At 44.1% G+C, this 23,457-nt stretch overlaps 1 protein-coding gene across 1 annotated transcript in view; it reads left to right on the forward strand.

The window, feature by feature from the left end:
- Positions 1–1,398: 1,398 nt before the first annotated feature.
- Positions 1,399–23,457, forward strand: part of setbp1 (SET binding protein 1) — a 37,683-nt gene continuing 15,624 nt past the window's right edge. The window contains exons 1-2 of the mRNA XM_074669902.1: positions 1,399–2,210; positions 8,476–9,069. Coding sequence (XP_074526003.1) covers positions 8,635–9,069 — 435 coding nt within the window. The 5' untranslated portion in view covers positions 1,399–2,210; positions 8,476–8,634. The remainder of the gene's footprint in view (positions 2,211–8,475; positions 9,070–23,457) is intronic.

The following is a 23,457-nucleotide window of genomic DNA, read 5'->3' on the forward strand; positions in this document are numbered from 1 at the left end:
TACTGGGCACATAATCATAAACATCAGCCCAGCTAATGAAATACCTCCCAGTAGGTGTTCCGCACATGCTTTGCACACACACACACACACACACACACACACACACACACACACACACACACACACACACACACACACACACACACACACACACACACACACACACACACACACACACACACACATGGCAGGGATGAGTAACAGCTAACTGTGTGGCTCTAGGAGAGAAAAGGTCATCTGACATCATTTGCATCACTTGCTAATGTTAAAGGGTGTTTTCCATACAGGGAAGGTCAAGGTTTGCATGAAGACGCGATATCAACACAACTTGACGATGATGAGTTAATGGAACAAATGTGGCTCGTTCATGTTTGGCTGGTGTGAGTTTTCCATCCTGCAGAAATTTGACATAGTAAGGGGAAAGCACATTCACACAAATACAGATACACAGATCATCAACCTACCTGTAATCATTCACTCACCCACACAGTCTTCCTCTGAATCAATGTGTTGTTGCTGCTTTTGTCTCACTTTACAGGCATGCTGGATTGGATTTCATTACACTGTGCCTGTCAAATCTCATCATCAGCAGGCAGCTCTGTAGTTGTGGTTTGAAGACAACCCTATTTCTGTTATGACAAAGGTGATAAACCATATTTATAGGTTAGCTCACAGGTTTGAAAAAATGTTTCATGTAGAAACTACCCCCAACATTTCACAAGATTTATGCACTTGTTTATGAGTAAAAGTGTCATCATAGACATATCATCTTAAAACACAGTGACTGCAACATACAATTGCATATGTTTTATGAATTCAACATTTAACAAGTACATTAAAAAAATTTTCTTTTTATAAAAAGGTTTTTGTAAATGATAGTTGTGTGCTGTTAGTGATTATGCTTTTTGGCAGGGAAACTTCCAAATCTTTGGATGGTAAACAGAAACGCTTAACTTCCCCCCATTTTTTTTTTTCCTTTAAGGTAACTTAAACTTTCCTCTACTTATGTGTGTGCTTAATTGAAACATTGAACTCTAATAAACTATTTCATTTGAATAATTTGGTAGGGATGTGTCATTCTTAGACTCAGAAAATTTATTAAGCATTCATCTAAAAGCACAAAATGTTTATTTCAATTTTCATTCTCATGCAATGCATAAACTATTTCGGAGCCAGACTCAGCAAAAGTGTATGCATGCTTGTGTTTGGACCTGTTGGCAAAATACACCATATCACAATGTCCTACTAGTGTCCCAATGACTGTCCAAACAACAATCTTTATGCCAGATGTTGCTTTCCCACCTTGCGCTAAAGTCCCGTAGGAAAAAAAGCCCTGGGAATTATGGGAAGGTGGCAAAAGGAGACACGTTAAGCGTCCGCGCTGCCAGGTGGAGGCGATGTCGCTCCTCCTCTTTCCTCTCCTCTTCCCCTGATCTGCTCGGTCAGAGCTCTCAGTCTGCTGGGTGAGATCATTACCAGACACCAGGCTCCGGGACCTGACATTCACCGTTTCGAAAAGCAGAGAGAGAGAGAGGGGGACGCAGGGAGACCCTGATCCGATGCAAAAGGCGAAGGAAAGCAACCTAACCCACCGTCTCCTTCCTCGGATCCCTGCTCTCGTGTAGTGACGGAGGAAAGCGCGGTCTTGTCTCTGACATTTTCCCGCTGGATTTGGGCTTGTAGTCGAATGCGGGCTTGTTTTGACTGCAGTAATAGTCCTAGTCCCCCCTCCTTCTCCTACCCCGAGCCGAGTAGCGGATTTGCGAGGGATCGGAGCACTGTGCAGCTCCCCGAGTGACCAGCGATCCTGCAGGGCACCGGAGACTCTCTGCATCTCCGCGGATCTGCAACACGAGTCAATCCGCCGGAGCTTCCAAAGATCTCTTTTCTGACTGGATTTGGACACAAGAGCCAAGTTTCCTATTGGATTTTTTGCTCCCTGTGAGGCTACCTTTCTCGCCCTTGTCATCATATCGGCTGCAAAACCTATTTTCGCTTTTTTTTTTCTTTCCCAAAGCCCCGTTGACGCCATTTTCCTCGGGGTTTTCTGTCAAAAACAATATCTGCATATTCTGTGGCACCGTTTGACAGCTCCCCGGGAGGCTGTCATCCCATCCGTCGCTTGTGTAAAATGTGTCTAAATGGATTGTAAATGATCTTGATAAAATATTTACACGTTAGAGCCGAGTGTGTGACAACATTAGACATGGGTAAGTAGTCCCGGTTGACTGGCCACATTCCACACCTGAATACACCTCTGCTTTAAATGTTTTCATGTTTTTATGAATGTGTTGCTGTGCGTCTGCTTTACATGTTCGCTTTTACATGCTTACCGAACATATGTATTATTTGTATCCCACATTGGTCACCTTTTACTCAGTTAACAACATAAAATTTCGGAAATTTCTTCCAGTCACATGCCAACAAATTCGACTTAGCACACGCACGCGCCAACATACTCAGTCCATCACGCGCACAGTCTCGCACGTACTCACAGACCATCCCAAACAATGCGCTAGCACTCGGGCTCCAGCTATTATTAGTGTGTGTAATACCTTGTTAATTAGGTGGCGGTAAAATAAAACAGCTAATTAGGTCAATGGGATAAAGTGTCCACTACACATTGATCAAGAGGCAGCTCAAACACTGCCGCTCGAGCGCTCAGCTCCAATGTTTTTCTATCGGAGTGGACCTCCTGCTTCTTCACTGACATCGATAGTCCATCACACAGTGGAGCAGTCTATGACATGCAGCATGCAGACACATGGTTATGAGTATCTCAGTCTGTCATAAGCTTGGTCATGTTTACCTGTAACCATTCAAATGTTAGATTATTCAGAGACTGAACGTGGCTTTGTAACCTGTGCTGGTTAAATTACAGAAGCTGGAGAGGGACAAATGTTAAGGGAAAAGTGCAGTGGAAGTTTTGTGCTAGAACACACTTGGTATGCAAGGAGTATGTCTCACTTCACACCTTTATTTTTCTGGCTTCTTCTGTAAAGTTGAACAGAGTTATTCCAATACCAATAGTGCTTCTAGTACTAATATAGCCAATCCTACCCAATAGCAATATTGGTATCAAACTCCAAAACTGCCAAAAATCTGTTGCCTAATACTGACAAGCATGGCAGCCTATGTAATGGTCTGATAGCTCAAAAAAGAAGAAAAAACTACAGTATGGTGCTGTAATGTAGGTTAAAGCTATCTAACGCTGGTTCTCAACCGCTATCTGTATTTTAGTGCACTCCAAAGTCAAGGTAATGGAAGGAAAAATGGTAGCAGAGCATCCCTGACTGATATACACAAATTTGTCTCCCATATTACACATGGTTGGGCTGTTGAAAGCCAGTATTACTCTACTGTGGTTACATTTATCAATAGCTGATCACTCAATTGCAAGTCGGAAACAGTTGCCAAAAGTGCATGAAGGTGAGAGCTGGAAATGAATTGCACTATGCTGCTGTTATCAGTAGCCTCCAGAAACCCAAGTCACAACCACAGGACCACAAGATAAATAGACAAGCCTGAATGAGTCAGAGAGAGTGTGGAAACATGGTCAGGTCTGTAGGATATATGGGAAAGAAGGCGATGAAATGGGTACTGAATGAAAACAAAGAGAAAGGACTTCAATATAGAGGCAATTTAAGAGAAGTGTGTGACCAGGTGGAGAGAAATTGGGTTGAGGGATGGATAATAGAGGTGATTGAAACCATCGATCTTGTCTTGTTAACAGGTTTTGGGGGTTTGAAGTGGAAACTCTGGCAGCATTTTTGTGGCATAGAAGTATAAGGCAGGCAATTAAAAACCCCCTATTAGGTAATGAGATGCCCATGCCACCTTTAAATTAAAGCGTGAGAAATCGATTAGGTGTATCCCCCTTCTGAGTTGGATACCTCGGGCCGAAACAGGATCACAGAGAGGGGGAGGAGGGAATGTGAACGGGATCCAAGGACAAATCTAACTGTTGGCAGGCACTCTTAACGGAATATCAGCACTGGAGCACCTTTTGGCAGAGCGCACAGAAAGAGTGAGAGAGGGAGGGAGAGGGGAAAGGAAAGAGGTAGCAGAGAGAAGAGGGGAGAGAACAGAGGTTGGAGGGGGGAGGGGGTGAGTTGAGGGGAAGGAGGAAGACAGTTGGGGAGAAGGGGAGGTGTTTTTTTGCTGACAGCCATTTTGTGGCTTCTGCTGCAGTTAAAATGGTTTAACATTCATCTGCTTGTGCAGAGGTAGTTAGATTAGGATGGTTTTAGTACTACCTGGCATATGGTTCATCCAGAGGAGTGTGTGTGTGTGTGTGTGTGTGTGTGTGCGTGTGTGTGTGTGTGTGTGTGTGTGTGTGTGTGTGTGTGTGTGTGTGTGTGTGTGTGTGTGTGTGTGTGTGTGTGTGCATGCTTAACTGCACAAGGCCATCATTTTGTATTACAGCTGCCACACATGCTTCTTTATGATTGCCCTTCTAGCTGAGTACATGCCTGTGACTTCCATGTCAAGCAGTGAAAAGAGGAGTTTATTAACCTGAAAAACAGATCCTGTTTTTGATATGGCAGGTAAAACATGTTCTCTTCACCTTGTCCCGCTCTGAGGCAGAAGACTGATAGACTCTGAGTCAGGGGCCATGCCTTTTTATACGTCTGCAACCAAAGACCGGATTCTTCTTGAAACATTGGTGATTGCCTCTTAACTAAAGGGCTGGAATGAAAGAGAAAAAAAGATAAATGAGAAGTGAAAATGGCAGAGAGACAATGTTCATCATCCCTCTGAGATACTCATCCTCTGCCAGGGCTGGTCGAGCCTCTACTCCACTCTCACATCAAAGGAGAGGAGAAAAAAAGACTCTTCACCTTGCGCAATCACACAGGCGTTTGCTGTGCTTTTGGATGTGTGTGTATGAGTGTGTATGAGCATCTGTCTGCATGTGTGTATGAGCTATTTGTGAGTCCACCTCAGGCACTGGGCTGCTGGGTATGCAGCCTTAAAAGGTTGTGTTTCTGCTGCCATCCCTCTCTCTCTCCCTGTCTCTCACACACACACATAAACACAGGCAGTCTACCTCTGTTTTGTCTGTGTGTCCATATCATTCACCATCTCTGCTCTGTCCGTCTGTACTCCATTATCAATGCTTTAACATAATTGTTTTCAAAGGACGAGGCAAAGTGTCTCATTCACAGCCTCTCACATCCAGCACAGGGAGCGACCTTATGCTATTTGAGAGGGAAGCTGCCTGTTAGAGCTGCTAGGTTTTTGAGAACATAATAAAGCTATTTATGCAGCGAGTCTGGCCTCTTACAATCAGCCTGCTGTCTGAGGCTGCTCGAGGTGTATGTGTGTGTAAGAGCTTGAGAGAGGGAGAGGAGAGAGGAGACAGGGAGGCTCAGGCTGGGCAAGTGAGGCCCGAGGAGGGGTCAGTCTTACATAAACTCTCAGCTAACAGAGAACTAACACAGCTTAGGGCACCGAGCAGGGGGGCAGGAGAAGTAGTCATGACAAGGCTAAGTAGTTTAAACAGTAATGGCCCAGACCGAGGATTGTACTAATATATGACGCCATTTTGTTGTCAAACAGCTGAGAGAGGAGTCTCAAGAGCACCACCAAGAGTGGATTGGCGTCCTTTTTTTTCACGTGTGTACGTGTGTATGATGTTGGGGTTGGCAGCTGTCTCTTTTTCCTGTCATTGTCCTCCAGTCACATGACACAGGGTGGCTTTCACACATGCCATGAGGCAGAGTCACCGCGCTGACATTAGGGACTGGGAGGATCCTGGAGTACCAAAAAAGGTCATGTGGGCACTGTATGATCAGAGACAGAGCCTGAACTTGCTGTCATTTGTTACAGCCTCTAAAACTCGGAATACATAAAAGTTATAAGGAGAGGCTAGTGTCATGATTTTGCCATCGCTAAACGTAAACTCTGCCAAATTCTCCAAGCAAACTGGATGTTTTCAACTGATTTTGTAGCATCCAATTCATAAGTATTTTCCATTCAATATAAAAATAATTTTGCAGACTGTCCTCAGATTATCCTTTTTTACATGTCATTTCTGCTGATTGGTGTAACCCTTATCATCTTGTGGTTATGCAGCAGTAGCATCTCTTTTAAAGACTTTTACGAATGGAAGACTTTAATTGAGCAAGCTCTGACGTCTGGGATTTTAAGCTGTCAAAAGCATGGCACTCACAATCTTTGTCTTTAAATCAAACAGAAAAAATCAAATAAGAGACGTTTTTAGAGACTGAGAGGAATTTGGAAGTTTACTCCATTTATGAAGGTCATTGCAAGGCAGTTTGAAAGTTGAGTTGGAAGAGTTCCTTGAGGCAATAAGAAGGATTCATCTTTATAACAGTACCTCCTCAGAGATGTGTAACCGTGAGACAACAATGTGACTGCTATATGAGAGCAAAATAGACTCAAGCAACTTCCATTTCATACCTTGGTCATTAAATCAAAATCAGTAACTCCTGTATGAGAATGTTTTTATGCTTTGGAAAATGTAATGCAATTAATCCAACTAGACTTTGGTAATGGAAAAACATTAAGTTGATAAACTTAAACATGCCAAACCACAATTTGGTCTTTTTAAGCCTTTCACATGCTCAACCAGCATGCGGTTACCAAAACCTGCATCCATAACCCAGCATGAGTCACCTTCAAGAGGCTGAGGCTTTAGATCAGAAAACTTAGGGCTAAGGATAAAGAGGCGTAGACACAGATCTTTTCCCTTTTAATATAATCTTGCAATAGCAGAAGAAAAACTTTAACCTCAGGGTTAAATGTTGTTTGTGTGCAGTCTTGGACTGCTGTGGATTATGATTATTCAATCACACTGTAAGTACAGGGGTTGAACTGGTCAGCACAGCACAGCGGGGAGGTTCACTTTCTACTTTCTAGTTCCTCCAAATGCTCAGAGACAACACTTTGGGTTAATATGTAACTACTGTTGGTGTGGATGTGAGTATTAATGTGTCAGTCTGAGTGACTGGCAACCTGTCCGTGTTGCGCCAAGCTCAGTTTATCCAGCCCCCGGGGACCTTAAAGGATAAGCAGGCATAGCATGTGTTGTGAGGTATTATGAAGGGGATCAGCTGTTTGTACAGTAGCGTAGGCTGGTACAGTAGAAACACACACACACACACACACACACACACACACACACACACACACACACACACGCACACACACACGCACACGCACACGCACACGCACACACACAGCTAGTGTAAAATACCAGCAGTAGTAACCATGTCAGAACGGGTATTAGCGAAGGGTAAAGGGTGGGTAATTCTATATTCCCCCCATCAGGTTGGGTAATACCGTATACAGGTTTATGTGCTGTAAACCTTTTGTGCTCTCAGGTCCTTGTAAATCTGCAGCAGGCTGTAAGCTTTTATTTGAGTCATGTCTGCAGGTAGTGGTCCAGTCTAGGTTCACATCAGTGAAAATGGTGTCGGTCTGAGCTCAGTGAGTTAGACGGCATTCCCCTCTTCCAGCTCAGTCATGCCTCATGTCATATTGACTGATGGGATTCCCTGGAGCTGCAGTGAGAAGTGTAGTCCAGTGTTTGTTTGGGTTGCCTTTTGTTTATGTGGAAGTAAGCCTGAGTGAATGCATATGTCACTGTGTGTACTGATGGAGTTATGTCCTATAAATCTGCGTCTGCATGTGCAGTGGTCCAAAAAGGAAAAAGGAAAATCAAGTTTCTGATAAATGGTTGACCCAATCTTTTCTCTAGAACACACAAACAGCAGCAGGAGTAAAACTGAACCAAGTGACAGCAACACCGTTATTTCTGAGTATTTATGTGCATAACTGTATGCTGTGCTTCATGCCTGTGTGTATCAGTGCCACTTCATGCATGTGTAAAACAGTTCAGACGCTAGTTTTTCCAGACCAGCTCGTAAACCACATCTGGGGAAAGAATTTAGATTCCTTCCCTCCGTCTTTCTCTGCTGCCTCCACTTCTCCCCATGTGTGTGATTCCCTCCCTCCCTCCTTTGCCTCTCTGCTCTGCTGAAAAGAAAAAGATAAAAAAAAAACAGAAGTCAGCTTCTTGTGTCCTCAGGCTAACTTCAGCCTGGTTTTAGAGCAGAGAAAAGGAATGTCTTATTTTGCGCTGATCACTCTGGTGTCTGCACGGCTCTACTTCAGATCCATCCTGGGGATAGAGTGAGGGACAGGGGAGGGAGAGGAGATTAGCAAAGAGTGAGTGAAGAAGAGAGTAGGAAGAGAGGAAGGCAAGTGGGTGTCAAAACAGAGTTTGTTTTTGCGAGGGTTCAGAATGCAAATAAGTGTGGCGGCATGCCTCCACAGCTCTGTGCAGCTTGTGTGTTTGTCTTCATACATAACAGGCAGCTAATGATGTTGATGACAGCAGACAGGCCTGTGCTGAAAGCTTGCACTGCAGTGGAAGCTAAAGAGATGACAGGACTCTTTTTTTTGTTTTTTTTCCCTAATCATGTCCTTCACCTGCTCTCTCTGCAGACTGTCCCTGGCTTCGCCGTGTTCCTGCGGGACAACCAACCCAACCCCAGTAGCTGATTGACAACAAGCAACCAGCCCGACTGACTACTTTTCTTCACCTTACCAATTGGCTGGCTACCACAGCTTCCCCCATCCTGATTGGCTCAGGCGGGAGTGTGGATGGAGCCAAGGGATCTTGTTGGCTCGGCCCGACCCAAAGAGGCGGAGTTACAGGGAGGCAGGGTGGGGCCAAATGAAGGGGACCAGCAGGGAGCAGGGGACATGGGTTTGGCGCGTGGTGATGATGTGATTAATGGTGCCGTCAGTGAAGGGGAGGGGCTAGAGGAGCAAGGGGAGGGGCTTCTAGAGGAGCAGGAGTTCTCCATCAAGGAAGCAAGTTTCCAGGAAGGAAGTCTAAAGCTAAAGATCCAGACGACCAAGCGCACCAAGAAGCCCCCCAAGAATCTGGAGAACTACATTTGTCCACCTGAAATCAGGATGACCATCAGACCCCCAGTTGGTGATGGAAAAGGGGGGCGACAGGGGCGGACAGGAGGCGGGGCAACAGCAGGGCGGGGCCAAAAAGATGAGGAACGAGGACCTCCGAGAAAAAGAGTAAGTGCAATCCTGAGGTGAAGCTAGTCATATTCCCTTTTGTAACGTGTGCAGAATGATGTCTTTGAAATGATTTTATTTATTATTTTACAAGTTTTAGTCTTTACACAATGAAAAACTCTGTGGAGGTCTTACCAGTTAAACATCTCTGAACTTAACCCCGCCTCTCTTATGCTCTGCACCTCTCACTGTACCTCTCGCTCAGTAGCTTGTTTCCCTGCTTGGCTGCACAGGGTCAAAGTTTGCTGTGTAATTGAAACCAGTCATGGCTAGCTGAGATCACACAGTTTTACACACACACACACACACACACACACACACACACACACACACACACACACACACACACACACACACACACACACACACACACACACACACACGCATGCACACACACACACACACACATTCACACACACACATTCACATAGGAGCTGAGAATAGGGCTGACATAAGCAAGTGACAGCTGGTGTCTGCTCTCTCCATTTGTGGTCATATACACAGAGACCTTTCCACTCTCCTTTTCTTTTCTTTCCTTTCCTTTCCTTTCCTTTCCTTTCCTTTCCTTTCTTTTCCTTTCGTCTGTTATGATAAAATCAGCCCTTTTGTGTTGTACTCCCTTTACCCCCTCTCAGCCATCACACTCTGTAAACTGGTGTTAGTTGTGTGTGACACTGTGTTGGTACAGGTCCTTTGGGGAATCCTGTGTTTGCAGGGTGTGTTGACCTACACAGTCTGGTGTCTGTGTGTGTGCTTGTGTGTCCAAACATGACAGCCATCTCCATGTCTTAAAGCTCGACAGGCCCAGCAGGAGCAAAGGTGTCGTGTTGTCAACGTGATGCTGAGCTGTTTTTTGCTGTTATGCTTCCGTCCTATGATTTTCACTCAGATTCAAGAAAGCTTGTGAGTACAAAGCCCTGAATTATTGTTACTTTTACCAATAGCACAGCCTTAGATAGCCAGATCATGGATAATGTATCATATTAGACATCCAATTTTCTATAAGATATGATGTCTATAAAATGAGACATTAGTTTGCCAATTACAGGCTGCATACAGCTCATAGAGTCAGTAAAGCTCCCCATAGTCTCATTGACCAGCAGTGTATGAATGTATTACACATTCTTTATAGCTGTCTTCAGACTCATACAGAAGAACTGAAGTATCAACTATTAAGGGTGAAAGATAGACTATGCTCTAAACGTACTAAATGAAAAGTAACCAGTGTATTTTTACATTAAGCTGAGAACACTCTGGACAACTTTTGGCTCTTTACTGATGTTAAAATTGTGGGTACAGTTTTGTCTACATTCCCTGCTATGCTCCTGAGCTGTAACAACAAGCCGATGACACTTCCCAGTCAGCTGCTTTCTTTGACTATTGCAGGTATTTCATTAGAAGTCCAGAAATTGTTAATATTAATGTAGTCAAGTAGTCATATTGACTCAACATATTTGAGGATTATTTGGACAAATAATCAGTTATGTGGAGCCTGAATCAGAACACGGCCTTTTGATCACTAGGAGTGTTAGATTGGGCCATTAATGTGGCTTAAAATCATCAGGTGTGTTGCCAGTCAAAATGTATATCTGGTGTTTTAAACAATTAAAATAGTGACTCATTATGCAAGACTTTGACATTTTAAGGATCCTGGCAGCCACAATTTTAGCGAGGCATCTGCAGGATTTAGATTTTTACCATACAGTCAACTATTCAAGGGTGATTATATCCACAACTTAGCTGACACTCTAAATTGGGGGCACCCATCCCCAATCCAGCCATTGGTCCCCTTGTTACAGTATGATTGACAGAGGTTGTCATAGTGACAAGGAAAGCAAGCTGCTCTCTATTGAGGTTTGAGGTTTGGGGAGGGGAGGGGGTGGAGGATGTGTTGGTGTTGATTCAGATCACTTTCAATCCTTCATCCCCTACGTGCTGTCCCTCAATCACACCCCCACCCCTCCCTCTCCCCCTTGCTCCCCCTCCTGCATCCTTTCCCTCCATCCAGCCATCACCTGCCACCCCAAGGGTGTAATACAGGCGAGCTCAGTGGAGAAGAACGGGTTAAAGAGAGAGGCTAGGCTGCTCTCTGTCTACCTCTCATATGTGTGTGTGCCTGCGTGTGTGTTGAGGTTAAATACTCTCTTTGTGGTGTGTGTGTGAGGCTGTGTGTCAGGAGGGGAGGGGGGAGGCGAGAGGAAGAGCAGATGGACAGCCGCTCTGCTATATTGTGTCCACATCTACTCTCTCCCTCTTTCTCTCTTTATCTTTTATCTGTTATCTGTCGCTCTTACTCCACTTTTCCTCCCCACTCTTTTCTTCCCTCGTGTCTTCCTCTTTTCACTCGCTTTTTTTCACCCTTCTTTTTTTCCTCTTCCTCCCTCTTTCAGCCTCTGTTGTCTTGTGGCAGATGGCAGCGTGGGGCAGCAGAGCAGAAGCCAGAGTGTGAGCAGGAGACGGGGGGGGGAGAGAGGAGTCGGGGGTTGTGGAGGAAAGAGGAGGAGAAGAAAAGAGGTGGGGGTCAGGCATATGGAGAGCCTGGTTAAGGGGCCCCCTCAGAGGGAGTGTGTATGTGCGTGTGGTAGTCCGATGAATAGAGGGGGGGTAAAGGCAGGATACAATAGATGCCCATTAAGACAAAGATTTGACTCTAATAGACGAAGAAGGGGAGAAGTAGACAGGCAGATAAGAAGGCAAACACGGAGAAGGGAGCAAAGAAAGACATGGACATGGTGTTTTTTTAAACCATTCTTTTGTTGCAGAATGAAACTCAGCTGTCACAGCTCCTCTTTTCTTCTCTTCTTTAACTTTTGTTCTGACAAACTTTCCGTTATCCATGTGAGGAACTGGCATAACTCCCTTTTAGCAATAGTTGAATTAGGAATCACCATTTTCTGAGTGCACCAAATACAGAGAGAGATAATGTACATTTCTGACAGCCAACAGTAACACCAACATAAGGCAGTGAGGTAGATTTGGTTCTTTCAAAGGTGAAATAAAAAGTACGGGTTTTAACACATGCTCATTCAAAGATCCCGCTGTATTCACCTCATATCTAGTACTACTCGTACAACCAACCTTTTTACTCTCTTAAGTGCCTAGTGTTGTAATATATAACGTGTTAGATATATAGTTTAATAGTATATAAGTTTTTTCAACAGATTTAACATGAGAAACAACATATAACATACATAATAAAACTAAAACACATGCATAATTTCAGTGAAAAAAACACCAACTGATGACTTTACTAACATTGCTACAATATGCACCAGCCCCAAGACGTTCATGTTCTTTTAACAGTAGCTAATTAGTTGATGTAGATTTTTGGTGAGGTTATTAAATTATGGTACAGGATTGGAGCATAGGCTGGCCAATTTGGTAGCAACTACAATGCTTTTGAAGCAGAAACAACAGTAAACACTAAAACATTGGGCCTCAGCATCAGTGCACTATTGGTGTTGGTGTTTACCAGGTTGACTGGCATCAGTACACAGGACTGGGACAATATGTGTTTCTCCTGACTTTTGGGGTGTCGGTTCGATTTAAATAGTGATTTTTTTATATTTACAATTTTTGCATTTTTTAGTTTGCTTTTTTAATACTAGACCATGAAAAAAAGTTGAATCTACAGGCTATATCAAGAGCCATGTTTTCCCCCAAAAATGCACTTCATATGTAAGTCAGTTTTTAGGATTTGATCAGGGGATCTGACATCTCAACTTTTTCCCAAACCACTTTATAAAGAAAGACTACAATTATATTATTATTGTCATCTATGTATTGTGTTGATTCGATACCAGAAAACTTGTCTATTCAACAGCTGATTAGAGGTGTTTTGACTGGCAAAAAAAGTCACCTGTTGGACAAACACTGGCTTGCTTTAAGGGTTGCAGCATGGGAGTAAAATATCGTCTCTTGGAAAGATCAACAACACACAGTTTGTTAGACATGACATTTCAAGAAGACAAACAAGAATAACAAAGAAATAATGCCAAAAAATAATTTATTTTGTAAATTAAAATCAACCATCAACAAAATTGTCATTGCTCACAACTGCATCCTGAATTGAAATGAAACGAAGATGCAATTAATCAAATTTTGAGAAAGAAAGTATCAGTCATTAGAGATGATGAATCAGACAGCTGGGTTTCTTGAGCTTAGGGAGTAGTGAGTAATCAAATAAGGGAGTGATGTGGCCACTGATCATACCAAAGAGAAGAGAGAAATGGCACAACTCTGAGATCTGAACATGCCTTTCACCTCTGAACCATCTCCACAGCAGTCATCTGTAACCAGGGGGGTCAATGAGCAGCCGCCAAGTGTCAGGGGACAGACCCACGCACACACATAAACGGGATATGATGCTCTCCCCTTCTCTGTCTCTCACTGACATCACACACATGCTGAACGTCCCCTTACACACAGCTCTTTGTCTGCACACGCTGTGTGTGTTTGCAAGATGAATGTGTGTGTTCTAACAGATTGGGTCTTGGGTCAACCGCTGCATCACTCCTCCAGACACCACACACACACAGACGCGCGTGCACGCATTAACTCATGGTTACTGGTTCAATGCCTACACATGCAGGAGCACATGGAAGCTAAAATGCATCCAGCATCTTTCCCACACACACACACTCTTAGACACACACAAACACACAAATCATGTTGAGCAGTGATTGCAGTTAGAGAGAGTGTTTTCCTGGTTATCTGTCCAGTTCTCAGGACGTGCCAAATGTGGCTCTTAATCCATTTCACTATCTGTGGGGAGAGATAAGCCAGAGCTTTTCCAGGAGTCCAGGCCAGGCTGTGTGCTTCTGTTGTTGTGTGTGTGTCTATCTGTATACGTGCGTGTGTATTAGTAGGCCCACTCCAAACCCTGACAGTAGACACACACTTATCTTGTCTTGACAGCCCCTCTGCTTGGTGGTCCCCCTGGCTGTGTGTGTCTGTGTGTCTGTGTGTATGTGTGTGTGTGTGTGTGTGTGTGTGTGTGTGAGTTACTGCTTGGTGGTCTCCCAGTAGTGTCTGGGATTATTATGTGTTTGTCAAGTGCATTCACAAGGAAATTAATGCTGCCACAGTTGCCACGCCAAGTGTGTGCGCATGCTAGGCGTGCACATGAGTGTGTGTGAGATGGTTAGCCTTTTGATGTGAGCTTTTTTATCCCTGGCTGAGATGGCGGTTGGTGACCTAAGGGACGTGATGAGCTCATAAAATGGGAGCGTGTGTGGGTGTGTGTGTGTGAGTGTGGGACAGGGCTCATCCTCAAAAATCCTTGACTGATCTATGAATGTGTATGATGAGAAATGCTCACCTCTTATACAGCCTGACCAAACTGTCAGACTGGAAGTTCTCAGTCTCCATCGTCTTGGTTAATATAGTCATGCTTTTATTTTGTTAAATGTGTGTGTGTATGTTTGTGTGTGTGTCTGTAGTAAGCAGTCTTGTAGAGTAAGAGCTGGGAATGTTTTAAGGGGCGTTTCCTTGTGGCTGATGGGGGAAGGGACGTGTGTGTGTGTCTGTGCATGTGTATATGTGTGTATGTGCTTGCATACTGGGGAGGGGTGAGTGATTTAGCACCACTGAAACACCAGCTGTCCATCTGTGTCTGACCCCCATACACACCCGAAATACACACCAACGCCCACTCTACAACGATATCACACTCACACACATCTCCTAGCATCTAACCTCTGATCTGCTCCTGAGTATCTCAGAGACCTGAAGAGAGTCAAAACACAATCTGTTCATCTGTCTTTCACTCTGAACACACACACAGGAAACAAAACACACTCACAGACACTCACACACACACATACACACCCATACGCACACGCACACTACATCACACTAAGCAAGATTGCTCCCTAATCAGCTCTGCGGTAGTAATGGTCCTTCAGTGTATCCACAATGAATGACTCTGCAAGGTCACTCCTAGTGAGCACATGTATATGTAGTCTCACACACACACTACACACACACACACACACACACACACACACACACACACACACACACACACACCCACACACACAGACACACAAAAGAACTTGGGAGACTGGCAGAAGAAGGGTTGAACTTTGACCCTGCTGGACATTCAAACGTTGAGTTGGTAGCTTGACTCCACAGTTGTGTGTGCATCAGTGTGTGTGTGTGTGTGTGTGTGTGTGTGTGTGTGTGTGTGTGTGTGTGTGTGTGTGTGTGTGTGTGTGTGTGTGTGTGTGCATTGAATTGTTTGTTTGTGCGAGTGGGTCAGGGTTGAGACAACTGGAGTCTGGCCTTTGCTTTCTTACCCTCAGGGCTGGATTTGGAGTTCTAGTGTGTGTGTGTGTGTGTGTGTGTGTGTGTGTGTGTGTGTGTGTGTGTGCCGACCATTTGGTTGGAACTGTAGCTAATTTCTCAATCAGACACACACACATACCATCTTCTCAGTCTGTCCCAAAGGTCAGGTCCTATTCATTCACTATTGTGTCCAGTCCCAGTGGGTCGCTGTCCCTCTTCAGGCAGATGCAGGCAGACTATAATAGCTGGTCTAGCTCAAGTTACATTTTAATGAAGACCCAAGGCAGCTTCTGCATTTAAAGAAATGGCCATGGCTCTGTCAGGGGGCAGCTATGAACATTGTTACAACGAAGGATGCTCCAGTACCTTATTTTCTTTCTGCCACTCGAGTTTGAGTCCCACCAGTGATTGGGTGAGATCAGAAGACCGAGAAAAACTAACTGAAGTTATTAACCTGGATGGACATGATGTGGTTGCTAATTTTTGTCAAATTGGCTTAGAAGGTATAAAAGAGCACTTATATTGCCAGTGGAAAACAAGGAGCCTGCAAAAGTGTTGGCAAAATATTTATTTTCAAAGGGTAGCTACCTGAGATGTAATAATAAGCAGGAGTCAACATTAAGATTCATGGTATTGGGCACATGTTACTATATTAAGGTCATGCATTACATGAGTGATTTCATTTGCATTTTACCCCTTTACACCATGGTCTCTTTTTCTCCTGTTTTCATTATCATTGATGCTTTTATTTTGAAAGGATGTAAGAGGTACCTCGTCCAGACAATATAGTTTGGATCTTGTGCTTTTACTTTGGAACTCTTTCTCCCTCTTGCTTAGAGAAATGCTTTGGAGAAACTACCACTGTTGTGTAGCCTACATGAGGATTACAGAAAGTGTGTTTGAGAGAGAAAGTTTATTGGTTTATTAATAGTGGATCTTATATTGATAAAAAAGGAAAGACAAACGCTAAAAGAGTCAGCTTGGCAGACTGCCCAGGTTTCTGTCTGTGTGTGTGGAAAAGCCTAGTTCTGAATCCTTGCTACAAAATTTTTATCTTCGGCACATGCAGTATGACACACAATAACGTCAAAATAAGAGAAGTCAAAGGCAGATGCCACTCTCTGCTACTTAAAATTTATTTTTTTATCTCATGGATTTGTATCTCCACTTTAGTGTATCAGTTGTAACGGTCTAGTGTGATACTGTCATTTTGTTTTATAGAAGAGGAGACCTCAGGTTCAGTTTAACTAAAGTGAATAATAGAGGAATCCTTACCCAGTGTCAAGAAGAGCATCTACAAACAGGCCAAACTAATGTTAGCAGCAATTTACTCACCCATAAGCGTATTCAAAAAACAAAACAAAACTGATTTGTTCAGTAAATTAAAAGCTATTTAACCCCAGTTACAGAGAAGAACATCATGGAAACATCGGTAGTTAAGTTGAGAGAATAAAAAGTATCTTCTGACCTAAATAGATTTTTTTGTCAGGTGTAGACTGTCCCAAATCGCGTACACAAAATCTTTCAGGGTAGTGTTGTCCCAAATCAAACACTGCAGCTTTGCACAACTACGATCGCATTTCACAACCATGCACAGGTGTTCATCTGCTTCACTGATAACATCCATGATTCATCATTTGATCTGTTCCTGCCCCTTTCTCTGAGAAGCCAATATGTAGACCATTGATTGAGTGTCCAGCGTTCCACTCCCAACTTTTGAACCATTTGAGTGTGCCAGCTGAGAAATCAAAGTGCATTACATTTTTCCATTTTGTCAGTGTGAACGCACTCATGCACTCAAAAAAGTAAGTGTAAGTGCGGAAGTACGTGATTTGGGACACAGCATGAGACTCCCATAACTCTGTTATTATCTGGAGGACAGCCATGTTGGATGTTTCTTGTGGTCACAGAGGATGACGTTGAGTCACAGGATCATGTGCTCCTGGTGGCTGCTTTGTAGCTGTGTCTCCATCATGCCCCTGTGGTTAGTCGGTGTGGGTATGCATGTGTGTAGGGTTGTGTGTTTATGTGAGGAGTGTATTCTGCGGTCCAGAGAAGAGGTCCAGCAGGGATAGTGGGTGACGCTGGGTGCAGGGAGTGGGTTTACACGAATCAGAGGAGAGGAGAAGCAGGCAGCAGAGTATTGACTTTCACTGTGTCTCACTTGAAGTGTAAGTATGTTTGTCAGTGAAATCTGATGGCCCCATCAGCTGTCTGGGACATGCCTGCAAGAAGAAATGTGTGTGTGTGTGTGTGTGTGTGTGTGTGTGTGAATCTGTGTGTAGCAGATCAAGGAGAATGACACGGAAAGATGTTGAGCACCAAAAAGAAAAACAAAACCTTGGACTTTTGTGATTTTTAGAGATGGTTTGGTTTAGTTTTTTATGTTTTGAATGCCAAGAATTAAACATTTCTTGATACACAAACAGTGTTTGCTAGCATTTAGGCTCTGTTCACACAGTTTCTGTGACATATTTTGAATGAACTGTTCATGAAATTGGATTGGTGCATTGGATGGCAAGGCAAATACTTATTTTGTAAACATTTTAGTCAGTATTAGAAACACAGAGTTATTTAATTTGTAATTCATGTCTTTGACCTTTTTAATCATAGACACAAGCACCAGTATGGGGTATAAACATTTCTTAACTTTACACATGTATTGGTACAGTAAAAACAGAAGTTTGCCACGGACCGCACTGACCTGTGCCTAAGTGTGTCCCTTTGTGCCCAGTCCTCTATTACTTCTCCAGTCTTTGTAGCACACTGTAAAACAACAACCCATCCATAGTTCTGCTGTTTGTTTACGCTCCTTGTCTCTTAAGTATGAATGCTGACATGAATAAATGATATAAATGTGTCTGTCTGTCCTTCTGTCTGTGTGTCTGTCCCCTGGGTCAGCTCAGACTAAACAAACAGCTGTGTTTATGAAGCAGTGAAGAGTCACAAGAGTCTCCTGTTTAGTTGTCCATCTTGGCACATGTACACACACATATGCTCACCCGTACTCACGCCCTGCGCTCCTTATCTTCTACCTGCCCTGCTCCACTGCGTCTGTGCCCCCCCTGAGTTTTCTGCCCGCCCCCCTTCTCTAACCCCCTTTTTGCTCCATGTAATGCTCGCTCACTTGCTCACTCTCAGACCGAGAGGAATGCCACTCCGTGTGACCTCTCACCTACAACAAGGAGGGGTACCAGTTTGAGGCGAGGGAGCGAGGGGGCAGCTGCAGTCATGTGCTCAGCCTGGAAGGAAACACACACACACACACACACACTCTAACACAAAGAGATAGAATACCGACACTCTGATTCTAACATTGTTTATTTACATGTACTGATGCAGCTCTAGATTTGGTGCCCTGCTTCTTTCTCTCCCTTTGTGACTTTCTGAAAAAGTGTAGGATGCTCTGCTCGAGTGTGTGTGTGTGTGTGTGTGTGTGTGTGTGTGTGTGTGTGTGTGTGTGTGTGTGTGTGTGTGTGTGTGTGTGTGTGTGTGTGTGTGTGTGTGTGTGTGTGTGTGTGTGTGTGTGTGTGTGTGAACGTGCGAGTGGAGTGCAGCCACATACAAAGGCGTTATTGTTGGTACGAGGGGGCCTGAGGGGAGGCGGGCCGTCTGATTGGTTAAGACTATTGTGTCTCACTTTGCCCATTCTCCCTGTCACTGAGGATGTCATTACAGCAGCACTGTGACTCTCTGCCTCCTGTGAACTAGAGATCATCTGAGGACTGGAGATATTCACAGGAATATACAGACTAAACAATGAAACTGTAACTATTTTAAGTTGAAGTTTAAAGTCTGGAGTCATTCTTTGAGTTAGTCACTTGTCTCTTCTTAACAGCTTACAGTCATCTTTGTATGAATGATTTTTCCATGCGGTACTACAGATAGCATTTATATTCATGATGGATTAATATCTGATCTGTTACAGAGATAATTGTACAGCCTTTAATTTCTTCTTTTTTTATGACTTAAATCTCTTTCCTTTGTTTTGCATACTAACAGTCAAATCAAGGATGCACAACATGGATTTAATTGAGCCGATATTGGACAACCTGCTTCTGTTAGCTAAGATTACTCGCATTTCTTTGCACTTTTTGAGTTTTAAAATGTGAAGTTTATGAACACTTTTGAGAGCAAGAAAGCTCTAGATTTAGTGGACAAAATGCATTTATATTTATGATTAATTAGGCCTTTAGTATTGGTTATAACTATCTTTTTTAAAAATGAAAAGTTGATATAATGCTAAAAAGTAGGATACATTAGTTGCATTACTTTGCAACTAATTGGTGCAAAGCAAGGGCTGGTAGAAGTTTGTTTTTGCTGCTTGTCATCTGCTATTAAAACAAGAAGAGGACAGATGATGAAGAAGCAGCAGGAGCAAAAGAAGAAGACTCAGTTGTCAGCTAATGTTGTCCGCCACTTAGCTAGCCTTTACAGCAGATAAAAGCGAGGATCTCTAGCCTAACAAAAAAAGTTTCTTTGCCATCTTGGGATTGTTTTGAAATACTAGAGAATGTTTTTTTTGTGGAAATGTTGAACAACAGTGTGCATAAGGGAGGAAGTGAAAAGCAGGGAGATGGATACTGATACTGACCATGTTAACATCAGTATAGGGTGTCCATAATATAACTTTGGTCAATTTGTGCTGTGTGCCGTTTGTTGTTGCATACTGTCAACAAATCATTTTAGAAAAGAAAAGAGATTTTAGCAGAATAGACCCCATGATTATATATAACTCTTTACTTCTGTACAGAAATGTTCAAGTGATATGATTCTGAGTGCTTACTGCCCAGTTATAAAGAAGCAGACGAGTGAGTTATTCCCGAATAACTTGACAGCGGGTGGTGCTTGGCTGCACCACTGTTTACCACAGAGGAAGTGTTTAATCTCAGCACAGCTTCTGTCTTGAATTACCCATCATTCCACACAGGAAGTCATCCCTTAGGATTTAGAGCAGCTCATTGGCTGTTAATTGTTTCCTGTTGGACTGAAGTGGTACGATTGGCTCATATGGTGCACAGTGTGCTTTGAGAAACACGTCCCTTTGGTTTTGTGCTGTGTGTTGTGCACATGTATGAATGGGTATGTCATTTAAATCCCACAATAAATGCATTGATTGAACAGCTTTATATGTATTTATGAGGCACTCCATCCTGTATTGGCTGAGTTTGTGTATGTGTGTGTGTGCGTGCGTGTGTGTGGGGCTAATCTCCATGCCTGTGTACATTTTCTTTGTGCTGACTGAAATGCATAAAACTGCCACTGGAGGTTTGGCCACGTCCATAAAAGGAACAATTGCGACATAATCGCTGTAATAATCACTCTGAAAAAAATGCTCCTAATGTGGTTCTTTGAGCTATTCACACATATGCCTGCACACGCACCATTAATGCTAATAGCAGGGATTAGACGTATACTTTGTGTAGCATGTAAATGTGTCTGTCATTACTGAGAGGGTGAAAACCTCCAATTGCACCGTAATAACATGCCTGGGTTGAGCCAATCAGAGGCTTTTGTTCAGATTGAGTCGTCTACATGTAAGCGTGTCTGAAGAGAGTGTGACAAGAACACTTGTGTGTTTTGCTGCTATCTTTAGGAGCACTCCAATCTGAAGGATTACTGCTGTGGTCGCAGGAGGGAACTTTTTACTTGACACCTACTGCTGTGCATTAAATCTGTTGCTTGAAGGATGAATGTGCTGTACTGTAGATCAAATACACGATAATGCTGAGCAGAGTGAGCACAAAACAGAGGGAAGGGAAGAGGGTTTTTTCTCCAAGTAATCAAGCCTTTTGTTTTGCTAAATAGTGGCTGTAGGCTGTACACATAGTTTTGCAATTGCAGCATTAGTCTGAGATTGGATGTTTTGAATGGAGCCCAACTTTCCAAACTTTCCCACCCAGCTTTCCCAGAAGATGCCTTGGCTGGCACACACGCTGCCAGGACTGAGAGAGTGAAGCGTTGGCTAAGTTAGCACATGCTAAGTGATATTAGAAAAAAACTGACACACACATTTAAGGCAGCGGGCTCAATACCAGTCATCCCACCTTGACATCTCCCTCCTCCCCCTCTTCTCCTCCCTCTTTTCTCTCCCCTGCTGTGGGTCTCCTCAGGCGCATGAATGGAAGTCTTTATTCCCGGGAGAACTGGTGGGAAGAACGAGAGAACGAGAAACAGGGATGGAGGGGTGGGTGGTGGAGAGGGATGGGAGGTGGTGGTGGTGGAGGGAGGGGGGGGTCTGTGAGAGTGGCCACAAGATCAACACAGTGCCTCTTTTCTCCTTCGTCGCTTTCCCTCCTTTTTCTCTGCACCCCCACCTCCCTCTCCTTCTTCCCTGTTTTAAGTGCTTCGGACACAAAGCCGTGTTAGTATTCATGGTGTTTGTTTGCAGAGGAGCTGTGTGTGTGTCTGTGTGTGTCTGTGTGTGTGTGTGTGCACGCAAAGCTGTCAGAAACCCAGATCACAGAGAGGCAGCGCACTGAATGGAGCTGGAGAGAGAAGGGGTGAGGGGGCTGAGGGGGAGGTGGGGAGGATGGTAGTTCCCACAGGGGGAGAATGGTCAGCTCCAGAAAAGAGAAAAGAAGAAGAAGAAAAGGAGGGATGAGATGGGGGGGCCAGCACACAAGGCCACAGGGGCAGCGAGAGACAGCATGGTGTCAAAGCCAAAGAGTGTGTGTGTCTGTGTGTGTGTATATCTGTGTGTATGTGTGTGTGTGTGTCTGTGTGTTTGGGGGGATCATATCAGTCATAACGATTCAGAGAGAACTAGTTTTTAACGGGTCTAGGCACCTCTCTTCATGTTTTTCTGCTGGTCCTCTTCTCTGCCTCTCATTCTTTTACTAACCCCCTCCCCTCTTCTCTCCCCCCCTCCCTGTTTCTCACTCTCCTTCTGTCTCTCTCTCTCTCCCCCTCTGTCTCCCTCTCATTCTCTTTGTGTGTCTGTCTGGACAGCTGCCCAGTTCCATACACAGGGAAAAATGAAACACTCTAACCACCGGGCGTGCAGCCAAATAAAAGGCTGCGAAAAACTATTTGAAGGGCAGCGTGTTTGTGTGTGTGTGTGTGTGTGTGTGTGTGCCTGTGTGTGCCTGTGTGTTAGTGTGCATAGAGTTTGTGTATATGTTTAGTCCTGTATATGTGTGTTTGTGTTGTGCTAGGGTTGTGAGATTTGGGTGTGCCTGTTTAGGGTGTTCTTTTTCCCAGTATAATGGTGCAGCCAGGGTGCTGTGTGTGTGTGTGTGTGTGTGTGTGTGTGTGTGTGTGTGTGTGTGTGTGTGTGTGTGTGTGTGTGTGTGTGTGTGTGTGTGTGTGTGTGTGTGTGTGTGTGTGTGTGTGTGTGCGAGGGAGAGAGAGAGTTTAAGTTTATTCAACAGTGGAAAATGAGAGGCTGCAGGAGAGGAAAGGACAGGAGGGGCCGTCACATACCTCCCCTCACATCAAACCAGAGGAGTAGAAAAATTCAGATTTTCTAAACAACCTGCAGAGTGAGAATGTAACATTCAGACACACTCTCACATGTATTTTCCTCATGTCATTTGCAAAGTGCCTTTCAGCTGGGTGATTGCAGCACTTAGTCACATATTATCCATGACCTCCTCCACTGCGCTCTGACCTTATCTGATGGTTACATCACCAGCTGAAAGGAATGTGCGGGTCCATATCTGCCTGCATTCGGGTGTCGGAAGAGCTCTGTGTGACTGACTGAGACCAATCCATGTTGTTACAGTGCTCACCCAGAGGAAGACATCCTAGAAATGGTTGTTGACCTAGCCGCAGAGCATGACCCCTAACCCCTAAACACAGCCCCGAGAGCCTCAAGGGAGGGAAAGTGCATCAAACAGGCTGAGGACTGAACATGCTGTGGCTCTGGTTTGTGTTGGCTTCTCTCCTTATCTTAGCGTGATCAGCAGGGGCTTGTAGGAGGACAGACAGGGTGGATAAGGCTGAAGCCTTGCAGCTCTTGTGCTAGTGGGTTGCTCCAGAGGGTCAGAGTCCATGAGAGTGCTGATTTCCTGAGCACTGCCCCCTGCTGCAGACCAGCAGCAGCACAGGGAGGTTATAGACTAAACTGAGACGGTACTCAACTTTATTTACAAAGCA

The sequence above is a fragment of the Halichoeres trimaculatus genome, unplaced genomic scaffold (assembly GCF_033239565.1).
Source record: "Halichoeres trimaculatus isolate MK-OKI-2021-1 unplaced genomic scaffold, fHalTri1.1 fHalTri1_scaffold_5, whole genome shotgun sequence".
NCBI lineage: Eukaryota > Metazoa > Chordata > Actinopteri > Labriformes > Labridae > Halichoeres > Halichoeres trimaculatus.